The sequence below is a fragment of the Barbus barbus genome (genome assembly GCF_936440315.1).
Source record: "Barbus barbus genome assembly, chromosome: 16".
Classification (NCBI taxonomy): domain Eukaryota; kingdom Metazoa; phylum Chordata; class Actinopteri; order Cypriniformes; family Cyprinidae; genus Barbus; species Barbus barbus.
The window spans coordinates 25,761,012-25,782,346 of NC_136744.1; the positions used below are offsets into that span (position 1 = coordinate 25,761,012).

The window sequence follows — 21,335 nt, forward strand, 5'->3', positions numbered from 1 at the left end:
CATTTCATAAAACATATCGTTACTCCTTATAATACATCACGTGCTCCAAGACGCAGAAGCAGTGTCTGATTCATGAACAAACTGATTCTTTTCAATGAACCTGTTCAATCGGTTTGCAAATCGAGTCATTCACGAATTGGAATTCATTCACAAATGAGTCGACCACTCATTGATTCAAATGATCCGTTTAGAGCGAGTCTCCAGTGAAGTGAAGTCACGATTAAGAACTGGGAGATCTTGTGAGCGTAAAGTAAGTTACTAATGTCGAATTGTAGAATCAATTATTGTAACTGAAAATCATATTTAGGTCAAAACTGTCAGTTGTTTGTGAACTAAATCTGCTGTAAAGGGTGATCTATTTAAGCCCACTGAAATGCTTGAATGCAGACTAATGTCAGTGTCTCTGCCTGTTTGAGTGGGCAGAGAGCATCTGTTATCTCATTCATGGATTATGCCTTGCGGAGGATTTGTGGGTTAAACTTGAACGAAGATTAATGTGAGTTTTTACATGACAGTGACAGACCATCAGGAGGACTTAACATTTCTCCCACCGTAAAACTAGAGTATGACAATGTTTTGTTGCACTAAAAGTGTATCCAGACAAGACCCACAAAGCAGAAGAGTTCAAGCATTCAGTGAACAAAAGATTTTATTTAGTTACATTGAATCTACTGACCCATTGTACCCCATTTTAAGTGCACTACATTGGCAAACTACTCAAAATGATTTTCTGTGGTAATCAACATTATAACAGAAAATGCTGAGCTTAACTTGTATTGAACAAGATTTAAATTCTGGTCCAGTACAGAAAGGTCTTTTGGGAGTTCTTCCTCTGACATGATAAGGCTACTAAACATCAACACAGGGTTTCCTGTGCATTAGTCTAGAAGTGCTTTAAGGCAAGTATACGGGTCCACAGGTGCTCTGCAGAGATGCTGGGGAGTTTGTGAGAGTATCTGATCAAGACATATGACCCTCCTGCAGCAGATACAGCTCCACACAGCCACAGACCTTGAGTGATCACCTGCAAAAAAAAAACAGCAAGACGATTAACATCTGCCGTGAAGGACAATTTCCATTCAGTTTGGACATTAATTATTAAATGAAAAGCATTAGGATTATATGAAACTACATTAAACAGTGTAGTTGATGGGGTGGGGGGGGGAAGTCATTCAGTTTTTATAATTATAGGCTACACTACAGCTCAAAAAGTTTTTTAGTTTTTTACAGTAAAGATACATTGATACAAAACATCTATTGCAAATAAATGCTGCTATTTTGAACTTTCTATTTCTTAAACAATCCCAAAAATCATGGTTCCCACAAAAAATGAAACCGCACAACAGTTCTTTTTTTTTTAATAATTAATAAGAAGAAATGCTTCTTGAGCAGCAAATCAATGATTTCTGAAGGATCATGTAACACTTAAGACTGGAGTAATAATGCTGAAAATTCAGCTGTACATCAAAGAAATAAATTACTATTTTAAAATATATTAAAAGTGAAAAGGCTTAATAATAATATTTCACAATATTACTGTTTTTACAGACTTTTTTAATCAAATAAATGCAGCCTTTGTGAGCAAAACAGTCCAATTCAGAATCACAAATTACTAGTGTTTCACACACAAAAGAATAGTTCAATCTAGTGCATTGCATTGTGGAATACAGTATGCCGCTAAAGCATAAATGTGAGCTAGCAACACACTTTGATTAGTCACTAAACTGCAGCATGACATTTTGGAGTTTATAAATCATTAAAAAAAAAACTTATTTTTCTACCATCAGTCTATAACATGCTATTATGAATATAACACTAATGGATCTTCACTTGAAATAATGTTTTGTTGATAGCTCAGAATGGAAGAGACATTTTAAAACACTTAAACCTCACACGGTTCCTGAATTTACACTGGCACTGGTCATTTGTCAGCCAAACATTTGTCACTTTCAGACACACAGGATTTGTCTTCACCTTATTTTGCCAATGCCAGCGCTTCACCGCTTCATGGTACCGGGTTCTGGTGAATGTGACCTAAGAGGCAAGTAATCCGGTATACGAATTAGTGAACTAACCACCAACAAAAAACAAGCTGATACAGAACACAGAACGGCTCTTACCATTGTGTAAAGTGGGACGATTGTTTTTGGCATGATGAAGTGAAGAAAATTGTCCAGGTATTTTCGGAAGAGGAAATATCTGGAATTGACGTGTGCTCTCATCTGCGACACAGATCACATCATGAGCCAAGCTAACAGCAGCATATAACGCTCTAGCTCTCGGTCTGGCCTAAACCGCTTGAAAACCAATGTGTGTGTCTGTATCTTCACCCAGCCATCAGTAATGAGTTTGACCTGTGTCACTGTGGCTTGTATGTCACATGCGCTCAGCTGGTCAGACTCATTACTGCTGCTGTGTCAGTGTGTGTTTGTTCTGTAATGTGTGTGTATACTACATAATGAACAGAAAAACCCATGATCTTGATGTTGCTAAGAGGCGCTACAGGAATATTATATCCTCTATTCATTTATCTTTCAATGTATTATCATCCATCCATCAGGATTGATCTTTATAATTTATACATCCTCTTTCCCACTCAAAGAAACAAAAGCCATCTGCTCTCTAATCGTTCTCGCGGTACTTTGATATCATGCACCGATCGGTATGTGCAGCGCCGCTTCAAGTCAAACACAACTATTGTCAAATTAATGAAATGAAGTCATGTGACAGCACCTAGTGTTCAGATACAGTATTGCAGCAGACATTGAGTTGCTCATGTTGACCTACCTCTACATAGTTGTACATGGCCAGGTCAGCTATGGCGTGATCGTCAGGTACACGGACTCTGGTGTATTCTTCAAGCACAGCAGCTGCAGGCAAACCATATAAAAAAAAAGGATTCATGTAATTTGCGAAAAAATATTTGGCATCTCTTAGATCTCTCTTAGATTTTATTAAACAGTACCGCTAATTACTGATGTTGCTCTGGGATGAAATGTTCCAAACAAGTACATGATTGATTGATTGATTTAAAATTATAAGTTTTATTGTGTTTATTATATAAATAATAATAAGATTAATATACAATTATTTTATTTTTATATTATGTTTACATTTATTTTCAATTTTAACAATTTTATTATAATTATAATTTCATTAATAAATTCCTTTAATCTCAGAAATACTGTGAACTTGAATTTTCTTGTGTTTCTGTCTTACCAAGGTTTTCATTGAGCTGGTCCATAATCTCATCAAAAACTAAACAATCCTCAAAACCCTGTGAATCAAAATAAAATAATTACACATTTATTGGTTATTAATGTTCTTCCACTTGTGCTGAACATTTCAATCTGCAAGACCATTAATGACTACATTTATAAGCACCCAATTTTTAAAGTAAGATCCATATCAAGGTTAGTATAGTTAACTAATATATATATATATAAAGAGTTTATTTGCAAAAGCTGATGGCTCTGTTTTTTTTTAATCATGTTTTTTATTATGTTATCATGTTTTATTGTGTTAGTTAGCTGTATTTTTTTGTTATTTTTTACCTAATCAAATTAACCCAACTGCAGTTTGATTGAGATTAATTGGAATGCACAATGAAAAAACACGATTTTTGAAAATTTATAAAACCGAAGTAATCTGTTTTGCAAATGAACTCTTTATATACAGTATATATATATATATATATATATATATATATATATATATATATATATATATATATATATATATATATATATATATATATATATATATATTGGGGGTGTAACTGTTCGCAAAATTCACGGTTCGATTCGATATGACACAGTGGTGCCACGGTTCGGTATGTTTTCGATACGGGGGGCGGGGCAATTGGTTACATCGCAATGTTGGAAATATTTCATGGTTTTAAACCATGAAGGAGAGCCAATGGATATCACACAAGCACGAGTTTGCACCAGGGTTTGCACACTTGCAAACTTTGAACAAGATTTATGCCGGTGTTGTGCCGAAAAAAATCACCCTGCCAAATTATGCACCCCCTAGTATTGGTAGGTTTAGGAGTAGGTGTGGGGGAGGGGTTAGGATTAGGGGTGGGGTTGCGATTAGGCAATCAGGCAGCGATTTCAACGAAGGGGTGCATAATCTGGCAGGGGTGCAGAATTCGGCACAACATCGGTGAACATCTTAATCTCAGTCACTTCACTATAAGCAGAAAGTGAAAGTAAAAACGGAATGACGGAGTAATGACGAAGCTTTCGGCATCTGACGCCACATATTCTCTCAGAGACAGAGAGAGACGAATCTACTTAAACATATGCTGATAACGGTATAGCCTATAGCTGTTTTCATTTATTCCCTTAATATTTCTCTTGTGGCCCGTACATACTGAAAAAAAAGAAAGAAACATATTTTGTGTCAAACAGGTTGTTTTTAAAAGTCGGTGCTTGAAAAAAAAGCTTTTTATTTCATTGATTTTTATTGATGACTGCAGTGTTAATATTTTAATTATAGGACAATAATTAATTGTAGGTAGCCTATAGCCTAATAGACCTGTTTTTAAAATATTTTAATTGAGGAGTAAATATAGCCTAATCTTATCCTCGCAGCGTGTCAGTTAAGAATATAACAGGCCTACATTAATTGGAAATGCCAAATCTTCTTAAGATTGCCAATAATTGATGTTTTTGACAATATCTCTGGCTATCATCGGTACAAGATCATCGTCTTTCGACGCACCCCAGCAAGGGGAGGTTATCACTGGGCAGACAGCACGTTTCCTGTTAACGTCGTTGCGTTGTTGGGCGCAGTGGCACTGATATTTCACACACTATAAGCTTTTATTTTCCAAACGTAATAGGATTATTCCAACGAATCGTTCGGTTTGTAATGCGTACCGAACGGTTCAATACAAATACACGTATCGTTACACCCCTAATATACAGTATATATATATATATATATATATGTGACCCTGGACCACCAAACCAGTCTTAAGTCGAACAGGTATATTTGTTGCAATAGTCAACAATACATTGTATGGGTCAAAATTATTATTTTTTCTTTTATGCCAAAAATCATTAGGATATTAAGTAAAGATCATGTTCCATCAAGATATTTTGTAAATATATCAAAAATAATTTTTTTATTAGTAATATGCATTGCTAAGAACTTCATTTGGATGACTTTAGAGGCGATTTTCTCAATATTAATTTTTTTTGCACCCACGGATTCCAGATTTTCAAATAGTTGTATCTCAGCCAAATATTGTCCAATCCTAACAAACCATACATCAATGGAAAACTTATTTATTCAGCTTTCGGATGATGTATAAATCTCAGTTTTTTTTAAATGAGTATTATGACTGGTGTTGTGGTCGATGGTCACATAATTTCAGACATATTTTAATGACAGAAAATGATTTTGAATAATTTATAATAGCAACAAAATATAGCAATAAAAACTAATTCAAACTAAAATACAACTAAGTAACACTGGTCCATGTTCTGGTCAAGCCTTTATTCAGTACAAAGATGTTCAAATGTTCCAGAACAATTGGAATATTTCTGTATACTGTTAATCGCATTTCATCTGGTGTTCAAGTTATGTTTACATCATTGGGAGCAATTACAGCTGGAGACATATTGAATAAAAACTGAAGCTGGTTGATGAGTATGAATATCCTCACCACCCCCACTTACTGCATTCATGCCTTGACCATAGAAAGGAACCACAGCGTGGGCCGCATCTCCCATAAGAACACACTTATCAAACATATGATACGGGGAGCACTTCACCGAGACCATGGCCTGAGCCGGCAGCCGGAAGAAATCCTGTTTGAGAGCCTCACTGTGAAAACACAGACACAAACACACTCCGTCGATAACGTACATGCACATATAACACTGTCACATCTGTCTGGGGCACAATGACTCACTGCTTAATTATGTTAATTATGACATTTAATGTAGGACAATCTTATTCAAAGCCTCCTGCTAATTTGAATAAAAACAAGTATTTTTAGAATACTCATTATCGAAAATCCTGCAACTGAATATATACTGTATTGAGACCAATGTTAAATGTTTCAACTGATTCTCAATGTGTTTATATGTTGTTTCAAATTTTTTTTTACTTTTTTCATTCTGTGGAACACAAAAGGAGAGTATTGGTCACTATTTACTTTGGATTGTATTTTATTGGGATACAATAAAGCAAATGTAACTGGGACTTTTATTATGCCTAATATCTCCTTTTTGTTTCAAAGAAGAAAGAAACACGCCTTGAGTAAATGGTGACAGATTTTTTTTTATTTCTGGGTGAAATATACTTTGTTGATAAGAATAATTTAATACATCTAGTATTAAATAATTTAAAATATATATTAAATGAAAAAAAAAGCTAATTCAGCAAGGATGCATTAATTTCATCAAAAATAAAATATTTATAATGTTACAAAATATAAGCAGCACAACTGTCTTCAACATTGATAATAATAAGAAATGTTCCTGAGCAGCAAATCAGCATGATTTCTGAAGGATCATGCGACAGCAGGAATACATTTTAAATAATAATAAATAAATGGCTTTTAAATGATAATAATAATAATAATTAATAAATACTTTTTTTTAATTCAAACAGAAAAATGTTATTTTGAATCATAAAAATAATTCACAAAATTAGTTTCTACTATATTTTTAATCAAATAAATGCAGCCTTTGTAAGCATAAGAGATTTCTTATCAAACTTGTGAATGGCAGTGTATTGCAAAATCACATTTCTGTTCACATAGACCACTGAATAATTTTTACACCAAATTTAAATCTTGAGCAAAATGAAAACATCTTCAGTCAATTCTCGAATGCTGAACCTCACAATGAGCTGTTTGAAACTCATTTACAGTTCTGTGAGGTTTGAAATGACTCTGTCCTCACCCCATCTGTACTGTATCTCCTCATCACCTGCAGCATTCATATTAAAAAACCCGCCCGCTGGGCTGTGTGTCTGTTAGACTGCAATTTCACACCTCACTAAGATGTACTTCAGACCTGAGAGAAGCATGAAGCAGAAGGACTGATAAGAGACTGAAAGAGAGCGAGAACAAGCTATACTCACACTCCTATCAGAGGTATAGAGTCAGGAAAGTATTTCTGGAAGAAACGGATGACCTCGTCACCGGAGCGGATCTTCTCGAATTCTTCAAAGGGCATGAAGAGTGTGCATGTGAACGTCCTGTCCTTAAGAAACGAAAATCAAAAGGAACATGATTTTCCGCGAGGAAAACTACAACATAACCAGAGCAATTATAATGCACTTTCATAACCCTTTTGGAGGCCAAATTTGGGAAATACTAGTGCAGAAACTGAGAATTTGTTGGGCAGGAAAACCATATTATACATAATACCGGCCCCTAATTGTAATAGCAAATAACAAACTAATAAATAGTTAATCACAAAAAAATATATATATATAATAATAAACGAATAGCTAATCACAAAAATAATAAATAATAAAATATCCTTTAATAATAATAACTAATAGCTAATCACAAAAATAATAAATGATAAAATATCCTTTAATAATAATAATAATAAACAAATGAATGGCTAAGCATAAAATAACTTTAATACATTATAAAATGTTCTTTAATATTTAATAATAATAATAATAACAAAAAACTAATGAATGGATAATCTATTACTACTACTACTACTAATAAACACTAGATAATAGATGATGAGAAAAAACTTTAATAAAATACTCTTTATTATTTTTTAAATCACAGTTATAATAAACACTAGATAATAGATGATGAGAAAAAACTTTAATAAAATACTCTTTATTATTTTTTAAATCACAGTTATAATAATGAAAACACTAGGTAATAGATAATCACAAAATTAATAAACAGTAAAATAATAAAATATTCTTTAGTTTTATAAAATAATGTATTAAAAATAATAATAATGTAATTAAAAATAACAATATATCAGTAAAACACAAAGAAAATGATTACATGACCTTACCAAGTTGGGCAGGGCGATCATCATGAATGTGTTCCTGGGCCAAATGTGCAAGTAATTGGGCTCCATTGCAAACTTAGAGGACACAGAGAGAACAAGATGTGAGCAGGCATGTAATGAAGACTGCCAGATAACGTTGCTGTGACCCTTACATCTCCATCTTTAGGAGGCATGGTGAGCTCCATGTACCCGTGAGGAATGTACGTCTGGCTGTAATTGAAACGACTTTGCCGTAGGTACTGCTTCCTGATGGCAGAAAAAGCTCCATCACAGCCTACGATCAGATCAGCCTGGATCTCCGTCTTCTGGCCATCAGGTCTGTTCAGAAACGAAACCTCATTTGCCTCTCTACTGAAATATAATATAACTGAATATCCACATAGTCAAGTAAATTTGCAAACTCTGGTGATCACATGACCCTCCCGGGCAGCCAAACCAGATCTCAGTGACTGAAGTTACATTTAAAAAAGCTGTAGTTCACCTAAAAATTCAAACTTTGTGCTCAATGAAAAGAAATATGGGTTTGGAATGACAATAAGGTGAGTTATAGTAGTCGTATTTTTTTTTAAATCATGATATTGTTTTTTTAAATGTCTATATAGTTTTTTATTTATTAGTTTTAGATGATTTTATTTTTATTATTTAAGTACTTAAAGTTAAATTAAACAAAAATTAGAAATTAATTTTATACTTTTAGTTTTAGTTTACAGTAATAACTCCAGTTTATATGTTTTATGACAGAATCTTCATTTTTGGGTGACTATTACTTTACATGGCACCACAAGGTATTTTAAACAATATCATGGTATTATTCACACCTCAAAATGTACGGCCAAAATGGAGACAGAAAGACAGAATGTGATTGCTGTTTACCCAATGAAGGTCATTGTTCCCGACTTTGCACTCCAGTCCTGCAGCTTGTGATTAAAGTTCAGTGTAGTGTTTGGATACGCTTCTGCCGCTGCAAGAAAAAATATGAATTCTTTATGTTTATTCAGTAAGATTCAAACAGGATTAAATGTACAAAGACTTTGACCGCATCCCAATTCACATAATTACTGTACTGTGATACTTAATATGTCACTGAAAGGCGTTTCTTGTTACTAAACTCTTAATCATCATGAAATTGCATTCACAAGTTCATAAAAAAATAATAATATTTAATATTCTCCAAAAATATTTAAAAATCGAAAACTTTTTCACAAAACTTTTCAATGGTAGTGTATTTCAAATTTAAATCGGAAAATCCAAAAAGTGACTTGATTTTATCCATTAGTACTTGATTAGATCTCAAAAAGTAGGCAAATGAAGAGAGGACTTGAAACAAAAATATTTGAGACCATTTGGGATTGATATGCAAATGGAGACATAGGGTTTTATCTTCAAAAGAACCCAAGAAGTCATTTAAAGGTACCATATACATAACGTATAAGTGTAAAATCATTTTTGAAATGACGTTGGTTAAATGAACTGTTACCTGTTAGCAGCTCCTTGTTGAGGTTAGCTCTGTCCACAGAGAGGATGTACTACAACAGCCATGTTTAGGGAACATCCAGGTTAGAGTCAGTCAGCCGCCAGAATGACAACTTTAATCTCTATTATGCATGTTCTATATTATCTGGGATATTTTAAGTCTGAAATGATGGATTTATGACAGCCATGGAGTTCAGTCACCTGAAAGGCACTATAATCTACAGTTTAGATGTCACAACTGTTTAAAAGCACCTTGACACACATTGTTTGCCGCAGTGAGTGTGTTTTGTGAGGGGATTACATAGCAGTAGTCATAAGCTAATGGTTTAAAAGCAGTTCTGTTTCAGTCCATCTGCTGGTTTCCAAGAAACAAAATCCCCACAAACTGCACGAGGAACAAAATGAACACACCAACTGGGCCAGAGAACCCTGAGCTTTTCATCTCAACTCTTTTCAAAGCATATTTAGGGCCTTTTTGTCGCAAAGACAACATGAAACAGTGTCTCACAACCCATTTCCAGGCTGTGATATATTGAAACAGGATATTTAGTTGTGTTAATCAGTGGTGCTCAACTGGTTTTGCTTCATGACCAATATTTAATATTGGACATTTAAAAAAAAATATTTTGTAAAACAGTAAAAAAATAAAATGGTTCAAAATATGCACATGTATTAATATGCAAAATTATTTAAATGATATACCTCCTATTTTTTATTAGTTTCTTTGTTAATAAATTCCAATGCTATTATTACCTACACAGATCCAAAAACGCAAATGTATATATATGTAAATTTATACAAATTATATTGCTTTTTTAAATTTTTTTTTTTTTGTTCATAAATTTTAATGATAATATGATGACCTACATAGACCTAAAAATGCATATGTATAAATATGTACAATATTTGTTCATAAATTTCAATAATATTCTGATGATATACAGGCTCAAAAAAATGCTAATTTATTAATTTGACAAATAATTCAAATTATATACCACTCACTATTTTGTTTATTTTTTCATATGAAATTCTAATGACCTCTACAGACACTAAAATACACATTTATGAATATGTACAATTATACAAATGATATGCCTATAACTTTTTCAATTAGTTTATTAATAATTATTATTATTATTTTGTTCATAACAACCTGTCCATGTTCATTCACATTCAAACTACTGTGGCCTTATTTATTCCACATTTATAATAATTAGAATTATGTAGATGTGACAGGAAACTAAATGTGCTGATTTCTCATAAAAACTAAGAAAAATGGTTATGCCAAAGTCCGAACTTCCACTATTATGTGTGCATTATGATTGTAATGATTAACAAGCTGGTTTGAAGGGAGATGGTTGTATTGACTCTGCTGGGGTCACTGGTCACGTATCAGCAAACAGACTCCAAGCATGAACGTATGTCTGATGTAAATGTTCTCAACTAGTGGGTTAATAACCCTGTAAATGTGCAATAACTTTACTGCAACCTGTCATGTGACTGAGCATTTCTAAACTGCTGAGGTAAGGATCTAGAGGATAGCAATTTAAGTTATTATATTTGTGTGAATATGAATTTGTAAATCTGAAAATAGTTACTGTTACCTGTCCCTTCCTGCCGTAGGGTATCGGAGAGCGTGTTCCATTCAGATTATGGATCATACGGGCATGCATTGGAATGCCTTTAGAGACTATCTACAAAAAAAAAAAAAAAAAAAAAAAAAAAAACACACATATGACAATATATATGCACATACTATACAGTTTCATTGATGTAATACACTACCATTCAAATGTTCTCTTACACTCACTAAGGCTGCATTTATTTGATCAAAAATACAGTAAAAACAGCAATACTGTGAAATATTATTTGATTATTCTATTGTAATATATAAATTCAATGTTATTTATTCCTGTGATACAAAGCTGAATTTTCAGCATCATTCCTCCAGTCTTCAGCGTCACATGATCCTTCAGAAATCATTCTAATATGCTGATTTGCGGCTCAAGAACCATTTCTTTTTTTCAGGATCCTTTCATGAATAGATAGTTAAAAAAAAAAACAGTGTTTATTTGAAATAGAAATTAGAAATAAAAAGGTCTTTACTGTCACTTCCAATTCATTCAGTACATCTCTGCTGAATAAAAGATAGAATAAAATGATATTATATATAAAACAGTATATATTATACAAGTCATTGAAGCACAATACTTGGAACTAAAGCAAGAGAGCAATTAAAAAATGGTAAAAATGTAGTTGAAGCCCCTTACCGAAGCACTAAGCTTAACCCTAAAATCTAATTTGGGAATTATCTGGGTTGATGGGAATGTTGTTGCAGGACCAACAAAGGATGTTGATCCAGGCAGATGTCCTATTTGGGTAAATCATGTTACGTATTTTAAACACAAGAGCTCACAACAGCTCCATCCATCCACCTTATGCCTCTAAAGCTTCAGACTGTCTGTCATACTCTGTCAGATATGAAAAATCGTGTTAACTCAGGTTTGAGTTCATACGGTATTCCTGATCTGGCATTCCTGGCTCTGTCAAGCTGAAAAATCTAAATAACCAAATCACAGAGACACAGGCGCCTGAGTGCTTACTAGATAAGACTCAATACTTCCTATACTGACTCTAAGTTTGACTATGTATGTATTGAGTGTAAGTTGCATTTGACCTAGTTTCACATGATCAGACTTCCTCATAGTACTTTCAACACTTCCCTCAGTGGAAAAGCCTGAGACTAGCTCAGCCATCACTGAATTCATGAGTTGTTACAGAACATGCTGTACTACTGGTTGTCAAGTTGCATGCTAACAGTGCTCATAAAAACGGGAATAGTGATATAAATATGCAAAATAATAAACCCAGCTCCAGGGGGAATGTCTCTTTAATAAGTGTACTATACTGTAAGACGCTGCATGATCAAAGCATCAGCTAATGGCTACTTACTACTTAATCAAAACACTGTGCTATGCATTATTAATTAAAGTGCCTAGTATCTAAGAAAATGTTGAATATGATGGCTTTAACTATAAACAGCTCTTTTATAAGGAAGACACTAATGTACAGTTCCCTCCAAAAGTATTGGATTGCTCTGTTGGCTGTGGAGTCAAAACATTTACAAATATGATTAAAAGATGAATATGAGACAAAACTACAGAATGTCACATTTTATTATTGGGTGATTCAACACATAGATGTTTTACCAGCTAAGAAGTTCAGCACTTTTAGAGTTTCATCTCTCTATCTGATGTGAGCATAAGTATTGGAACAGTTGCCTCACAGGTCTTTCTAAGTTATCAGCTGTGTCCTGTTGCATTAATTCTTCAGATATTAAAAGCAGGGAATGTGTTGTATCAGTTATATCCATTACTTCTGTATTCTGAATCTTGCATTCGATGATGACACACAGAAACCAGGATGAAGACGAGGGATCTGACTTTGAGAGAAAAGCAAGCAATTTGGATGCTAAAAGAAAAGAGGAAGTCAGTTAGAGCTCTAGCAAAAACAAAGGGCGTGGAGATATGGCATGGAGAGTTTGGAAACCACCAGCGACACCAGCAACCAACAATGAGCTGATCGGCTGAGAAAACATAGCTGATGACAGACAAATCATAAAAGCTGAATGAATCCTAAAAGACGTGTCTGTAAAATCACCAACAACTTCCAGAAAGCTGGGGTGATGCTCTGACAATTTACTGTCCTCAGGAGACTTTGACACAGAATTACAGATGCTACACAGCAAGATGCAAACCTCTGACCAGCACCAAAAATAGAAAGGCAAGATTAGAGTTTGCAAAAAAGCACAAAGGTGAGCCAGAAGAGTTTTGGAACTGTGTTTATGAACCAATGAGACAAAGATGAACCTTTATCTAAGTGATGGGAAAGCAAAAATGTGGAGAAAAAAAAGGGAGCTGCAATGATCCCAAGCATACAGCCTCATCTGTAAAGCATGGTGCAGGTGGTGTCATGGCATGGGCATGCATGGCTGTCTCTGGAACAGGCCCTCTCAACTTCACTGATAACTTAATGAATGATGACAGTAGCAGAATGAATTTGGAAGGGTACAAAACCATCTTAACTACTAATATTCAAGAAAATGCCACCAGATTCATTGGGAAGTGCTTCATATTGCATCAGGACAATGACCCAAAACACCCAGACATTGCCAGTTCAGTCAAGGAATTTATAAGGGCAAAGAAATGGAAAGTCTTAGATTGCCCAAGTCAATCTCCAGATTTAAATCCGATTGAACATGAATTTCACCAGCTGGAGAGGAGAGTAAAGGCAGAAACTCCCCAAAACAAGCAACAACTGGAATTGGCTGCATTAAAGGTTGGGAAAAGCATTTCAAAGGATGAGACCAAGAGTCTGGTGATGTCTATGGGTCACAGACTCACTGCTGTGATTGTGTGCAAGGGATCTGCAACTAAATAATGGCTTTTAATCTTTTATATCTGCCTTATGTTCAACTGTCCCAATACTTATGCTCACATCAATGAGTGGGATGAACTCTAAAAGTGCTGTTCTTTTTATTTGGTAAAACATGTATGTGTTGAAACGGCTAATAATAAAATGTGACATTCTGTAGTTTTGTCTCACATTCATCTTTTAATCATATTTGTATATGTCTTGACTCCACAGCCAACAGAGCAATTTTGTCTTTACTCTTCCAATACTTATGGAGGGCACTGTATGTAAAATCAGAATACATGCAACCTACAACCACTTAACTCCCGCAAGAATAACAGAAAAATGACTAAACCCACCTTATCCTCCATTCCCACGTGTCTCAAGGCCTGGCGCCCCCTATGTGACAGGGCCAAGTTGATGCTTCGACCCTTCACGACTTTAGCTTGCCGAATATCTAACAGAATAAAAGTTTAAATGAAGAGGTTAGGAATGCATTTGAAGTTAGGAAGCCATTTGAAACCCTATATCTGTACATTTTGAGAATGTGGAGTTCTATAATTGTCTAAAATCCTTCCACAATATTATAAGTGATCTTCAAGATTTTGCAGTGTGCGGTGTGAATAAAAAAAAGTGGAGCGATATAACTGAGATGCAGAATGACAGCCATAAAGTCTTGAATAATCAGAGATTAGAGGCAGCGATAGCTCATGTTTTCACCTTCTCGAGATTCATAGACTGCAACGTCAAATCCTCGTTTGGCAAGGAAGCAGGCGTTCAGTGATCCAACCTAAATTGACAGGGTTAGAATAAGAAATAGATTACTTATGACAAAATGATTTCATGTTTTTGGATATGTACCACCATTTTGTACACTGAAATATATTGGAGTTCAATGTAAATACTACTATATCATGGTAGGCTATATGAAAATGGCAATCATTTACTATAATATGTTACTAACTGTACTATGATTCAGTCACAGTATATTTTTGTATAACAGTGTTAAACATAGGGGTTTAGAGCATCTGAAAAGCTTGCAATGACCTATTTTTTCCTTATAAACTTGTACTTAACTACAAAGCATATTAAAGAAAGAGGAATTAAAGAGATAATGCAAGACTTTTGGATGATTTTACTTTAATCATTTTATTTAAAATAGCTATATAAAAGGGTACTAATGAACTTTCTCAGGTCAGGGCTTTGCACTGGTCTAAACAAACAATATATTATTTACAGAAAATATTCTTATGCTTTGTGCCAAGTGCAATATTATTAATTTATTTTTTATCATTAATCATTTTTAAGTCACTCCCTTAAAGGAGGAAACATTTACCTTAAAGTTGGTTTATGCAACAATAAACTCATAAAGACACTTAATAAAAACATAAACACACTCATAATAACTCGCTGGATTCATTCATGATGTTATATTCTGAGCTTTCATTGACTGTGTGTAACAGAAAAGGCATTTCATTTAATGGATGTGTATTTATTCTAAATCAATCTTGAGTACACTATCATATAACTATAAAATTCATAGACTAGTCTGGATTTTTTGTCATTCATCATTCAGGATGCCACCACAGCTGTAATGGAACATTTACAGAGTTTCATAACTACTTAGTCAATAATTAACAGTCTTCTGATGTAAGATCTAGAATTACTCTCTGAATTACTGTGATTAACAACGGCTGCATTATTAAATCATTGTCCATTTGTCTTTTATAGAAAACATTCTCTAACAATAGAAACATAAAATAACTGAGGTAGATGCCTACTACTAATTGCCTATAACTTTTCTGTCATTTATTCACATATTTAAACATCTAATTACTGCACTGATAGAGACAATAGATGTTGATTGAGATAATTGTAAGATATGTAATCAAGTCATAAAGATGAAGTGATTCTCACCAAACCTCCTCCCACCACCGCGATCACTTTCCTCTTACTGCTGCTGGATTCATGCGTGGATGTGGAACCAGAGTCCATGCTTAAAGTGTTTAAAGAGTTAAAACGGTCTGCTGGAATCACTGCGTGACTCAGTTTAAGAGTTTTAAAGTAGGGTTACGAGGGAGGAGCGACACAAAGTCAATCATCGACCAACCGGTCGCCGTTTATCACTTATCAAGCCAGCCGCGATTGAAATTATGTTGCGCGAGTATTACTATGATTACGGTACAGGACCAACACAGAGGGAACGCGCGTTCAAAGCGCTTCCCCTTCAGGAACTCGAGCTGCGTCGAAAACGCTAGGGGAACGCCTCCAGCGTGACCGCGCTCTGAATCACGTGTGTAATCTGTCCAATAGAAGGGCGAGACGTCACGGGCGGGGGACGTAATCGACCAGGAAGCATAAAAGCACGTGCTACTCTGTGTGTGTGTGTGTCTGTCGATCTGTGTTGTGAGTCTTATTTAGTGTTGTTTGTCCCTAAGCGCAATTACTTGAAATAAGCTCCACAATGGGAGAGCAGATCGCATTACAGGCTGTATGTTCCTCCCTGCAAATGCTGCATCACTGCTGGGGATACACAGTCCATGTGTTGTCTGCTTGAGAGTAGAGCACGCATAGTCAGCTCTCGAGGGAGCTTTGTGAGCGTTTGTCTCTGTGTCTGCTTGCTTTCGGAAAGCTCTCTTTGAGGAGTGAGCTTTCACTAGCGTTCCTCGTGGTGCCGGTCCCGCTTCTGCCGAAGAACAAGAGAAAAGCGGCGGCTGCGCTCGTGGGAATCGCACATGGATCTGGTGGAGGGAATGAAGATGGGCAAGCCCCTATCTTCCTCCTTTCCCATCAGATCCAGCGCCCGCTCTCTGTGTTCGGAAGCCCGCCCCGCGGTTTCTTCCCCCAGAGAGAGGGCTCGACGCTCCGTCTGTCTTCCTCCGAGGAGGTGGACGTGAAGGACGTCGATGAGCTTTGTAAAGCTGCAGTGTTTGCACAAGCATATTATGTGCTGTCAGCTCTAAAGATAAAGGGCCGATCGTGCTTCTCCCCGCCGTAAGATCTCGCGGTTCCGGTCCGCCACTGCTGAGGCATGGCGGCGAGTGAGATTGCGGGGATCGCAACATGGATCTGGCGGATGGGTTGGAGATGGGTTCGCTCTATCTTCACCTGCATTCCCCAGATCTAGCACCCTCGGTTGGGGCTGGAAGCCCGCGGTGCAGTTCTTCTCCCTTTGAGTGAGAGCTCGCTGTTGCAGAGGCGACGTGTGCATTACGTCATTCTCATTCTTATTATGAATCCTTTTCATATCAGACCGTGTTCACTCATCTGGTTGTCTTTCTGCATTTAATTTTGAGGAATTAAATGATGTATTTCATCTAACTAGGAGAAGTTAGATGTGTATATATGTATGCATATACATATATGCGTGTATAGGAGCCTTTTGGGACTTTTCTCGAGTGAGAGCACGATGCTTTACCTCTCTTCCTCTGAAGAGGTTGAGGTGATCAGCAGGGGCTGCTGGGCGGAGCAGTCCCAACCGTGTTCCAGCTCCTCATTTAGGGAGCATCGCTTCTCGTACTCTCCCTAATATTGGAGTCAGAGTTGCGCTCCCGGGCCAAAGGCTTCTAGCAGACGGCGGATCTGTGGATTGTCATTTGGCTAAAACGTCCTGCTGCCTATGACCCAGGACTTCTGAGGGCCGGCCCCTCTGGGGAAGAGCGGCGTACATCGGATTACACGGTGCCCGTCTCTCCTCAGTGCCCTCAGGAGATCGGTCTGCCAACCCTGCCAGTGTTCCAGGGCGCAGCGGTCTCCAGCGAGCGCTTCTGCCAGTTACTTCCGCCCGGAAACGTAGCAGAACTGAGAGGCTCGCCGCCCCTTTGGGGGTCTTTAGATCAGCTAGAGCGGCCGTCCCCTGCTGGTCTTCCGCTTCAGGGCTCCGAGCTAGCAGCTCTAAGCACACCAGAGGCCAGTCTCGAGAGACTGGTTCCCTTAGAAGGCACCTGGTGGTGAGGGAGCCCCTGCTAAGCGTGTCTCATTGGGTCCTGCCTGAGCAGGCTCTGGTTCTATCAGTCAAAGTCTTCCTATAAATGATGCGGGTCTGAGGACCCAAAGTCTCAATAGGAGACTTCAGCTGAGGCAGTCCTGATGCTATGGTCCAGGACTCGTGAGGGCAGGCCCCTCTGGGGAAGATCGGCGTACACCGCGGTACACGGTGCCCGTCTCTCCTCAATGCCCTCGGGAGATCGGTCTGCCAACTCTGCCATGTACGGTGTTCCAGGGTGCATCGATCTCCAGCGAGCACACATCTCAGTCCAGAAACGTAGCAGAGCTAAGATGCTCGCCATCCCTTTGGGGGTCTCTAGAGCAGCTAGTTCGGCCGTCTCCTGCCGGTGTGCTGTTCCAAGACACCGAGCTAGCCGCTCTGAGTACACCAGAGGCCAGAGACTCGAGAGACTGGTTCCCTTAGTAGACTATTTGGCTGCGTGGAAACTACTGCCAAATGTGTCTCCATGGCTCCTGCATACTCAGCATGCCCCTCTGACCATCAACGGTGCGACTGTGGAGAGAGTGAGCAGCACCAAGTTCCTGGGTGTGCACATCACTGAGGACCTCTCCTGGACTAACAACACTGTAGCACTGGCCAAGAAAGCACAGCAGCGTCTCTACTTCCTCCGCAAACTCAGAAGAGCCAGAGCCCCGGCCCCCATCATGTGCACCTTCTACAGAGGCACCATCGAGAGCATCCTGACTAGCTGCATCACTGTGTGGTATGGCGCTTGCAACGCATCCTGCCGCAAGTCACTTCAGCGCATAGTGAGAGCAGCTGAGAAGATCGTTGGTGTCTCTCTCCCCTCCCTCCAGGACATCTACAGCACCCGTCTCACCCGCAAAGCCCTCCGCATTGCAGGCGATCCCACCCACCCGACACACAGCTTCTTCAGTCTGCTGCCATCAGGGAGGAGACTGCGGAGTCTCCAGGCGAGGACCAGCAGACTGAAGGACAGCTTCATACATCAGGCTTTAACAGACTGATAAGCCCTTCTTGCACTACACTCATAACAAAACAAAACATCTGCACAGTTTTGTTTTTGTTTTTGTACATTCAACTGGTTTGCACTCCATCTATTCTGCCATGTGCCTTATGCACTTTATCTATCTCTCTTGTTTTTATTTTCTACAATGTCCTCAGACTGATAAGCTCTTTTGCACTACAAATATATCTACACAGTGTTGTTTATTTAACTGGTTTTGCACTCTATCTGCCATGCGCCTTATGCCACTTTATCGATCTAATTCTTATTTTTTTTCTACAATATCCTCATTTGTATAATTGTATAGTTGTATGTACATATGTTTAAACTGTATTTATCTGTATCTGAACGTGTTTAATGTTAACTGTATGCACCAAGGGTCTGAGAGTAATGCAATTTCAATTCTCTGTATGTATGTACTGTACATGTGGAAGAATTGACAATAAAGCTGACTTGAACTTGAACTTGAATACTGTAGAGAGAGGCTACAGAATCCAGTTTGGTTCTCCTCCGCCTCAATTCAACGGGGAGAATCCTACTCTGGTGGGCCCTGAGCAGGCTCTGGTAATGGAACGAGAAGTAGAGTACTCTCTTGAGGAAGGAGGCCATCGAGGTGGTCCCTCCTCACAAAAGAGAGTCCGGGTTCTACAGCCGGTACCTCATAGTTCCCAAGAAGGATGGAGGATTGCTTCCCCTTTTAGATCTGTGTCAGTTGAACCGCTCAGTCAGCAGACTGAAGTTCAAGATCCTCAAAACTCAAACAAGTAAGTATCTCAGATCAAGTCCGAGGACTGGTTTGTCACGTTAGATCTAAAAGACGCATACTTCCACGTCTCCATCCTTCCCACTCACAGGAAGTACCTGAGGTTTGCTTTTGGGGGCAAAGCTTACCAATATCGAGTTCTTTCCGTTGGCCTTGCACTCTCAACCCGCACTTTTACATCAACGATTGGTTGATTCTAGCTCAATCGGAGCAGCTGGCGATTCGACATTGAGGTGTTGTTCTCGCGCCCTTGAAAGAGCTGGGCCTGGGGTTGAGACTGAACGCCAAGAAAAGTGTGCTTTCTCCAGTACAGAGAACCACTTATCTAGGCGTGGTGTGGGATCCGACCACAATGCAGGCATACATGTCCCCTGCTCGGATCGAGTCGATCCTCACGTCAGTCAAGAGAGTGAAAGAAGGCCAGTCACTCACTGTCAAGCAGTTTCAGAGACTGCTGGGTCTGAGGGTAGCTATAAGAACTGACCATTAATTTCTTGTACTTATTAGAAATGTGGTCTTTATACCCCTCTAAATTGAATAATGTCCCATATCTTGAAAACACTGCAGTAAAATGGTTTCATATGAGGTGTGCATATAGTATGGGATGTCCTCTATAAGAACTGACCGTTCATTTCTTGCACTTATTAGAAATGGTGTCTTTATACCCCTCTAAATGTAATAATGTCCCATATCTAAAAAATGCTGCAGTAAAATGGTTTCATATGAGGTGTGCATATAGTATGGGATGTCCTCTATAAGAACTGACCATTCATTTATTGTACTTATTAGAAATGGGGTCTTTATCTCCGTCTAAATTGAATAATGTCCCATATCTTGAAAACGCTGCAGTAAAATGGTTTCATATGAGGTGTGCATATAGTATGGGACATCCCATATAAGAACTGACCATTCATTTCTTGTACTTATTAGAAATGGTGTCTTTATAGTCCTCAAAATGTAATAATGACCCATATCTCAAAAATGCTGCAGTAAAATGGTTTCATATGAGGTGTGCATATGGGACATCCCATATAAGAACTGACCATTCATTTCTTGTACTTATTAGAAATGGTGTCTTTATAGTCCTCAACATGTAATTATGTCCCATATGTCAAAAATGCTGCAGTAAAATGGTTTCATATGAGGTGTGCATATAGTATGGGACGTCCCGTATAAGAACTGACCATTCATTTCTTGTACTTATTAGAAATTAGGTCTTTATAGCTCTCTAAAGTGTATTAATGTCCCATATCTCAAAAATTATGCAGTAAAATGGTTTCATATGAGGCGTGCATATAGTGTAGGACGTCCTGTTTAAGAACTGACCATTCATTTCATCTACTTATTAGAAACGGGGTCGTAATACCCCTCTAAATCACTGCGGTCAAGTGGGCCGCGCGTTGAAAATACACGGTCAAGCCAACCGCGATTGAAATTAAGATGCGCGCGTATTACTATGATTACGGTGCAGGACCAACACACAGGGAACGCGCGTTCAAAGCGCTTTTCATTCTAGACGCCCAGAATTGAGATGTAATGACATTTTTCGTTATTTTTTCTGTTTGTTTTATGTACATCTGCTTAATATTCGTGTCATTTATTGCTGTCTTTGTATCAGTATTAGGCCTACTATATTCTTCTACCTGCATTTCATTGCAAGATTCGTAGAAAAGGAGATATGGGACATTAATCGGTTTA

At 37.6% G+C, this 21,335-nt stretch overlaps 1 protein-coding gene across 1 annotated transcript; it reads right to left on the reverse strand.

Moving 5' to 3' along the window:
• Positions 1-633: 633 nt before the first annotated feature.
• LOC306882122 (kynurenine 3-monooxygenase) lies at positions 634-16,045 on the reverse strand. Its single transcript, XM_079436602.1, has 15 exons — positions 15,816-16,045; positions 14,619-14,688; positions 14,258-14,355; positions 11,090-11,179; positions 9,490-9,538; positions 8,886-8,973; positions 8,165-8,330; positions 8,016-8,087; positions 7,105-7,226; positions 5,691-5,838; positions 3,220-3,277; positions 2,788-2,870; positions 2,121-2,222; positions 1,975-2,034; positions 634-1,024 (listed from the first exon to the last, which is right to left on the reverse strand). Exons 1-15 carry the CDS (start codon positions 15,891-15,893, stop codon positions 884-886), a joined length of 1,425 nt encoding a protein of 474 aa, XP_079292728.1. The 5' UTR covers positions 15,894-16,045; the 3' UTR covers positions 634-883.
• Positions 16,046-21,335: the final 5,290 nt, after the last annotated feature.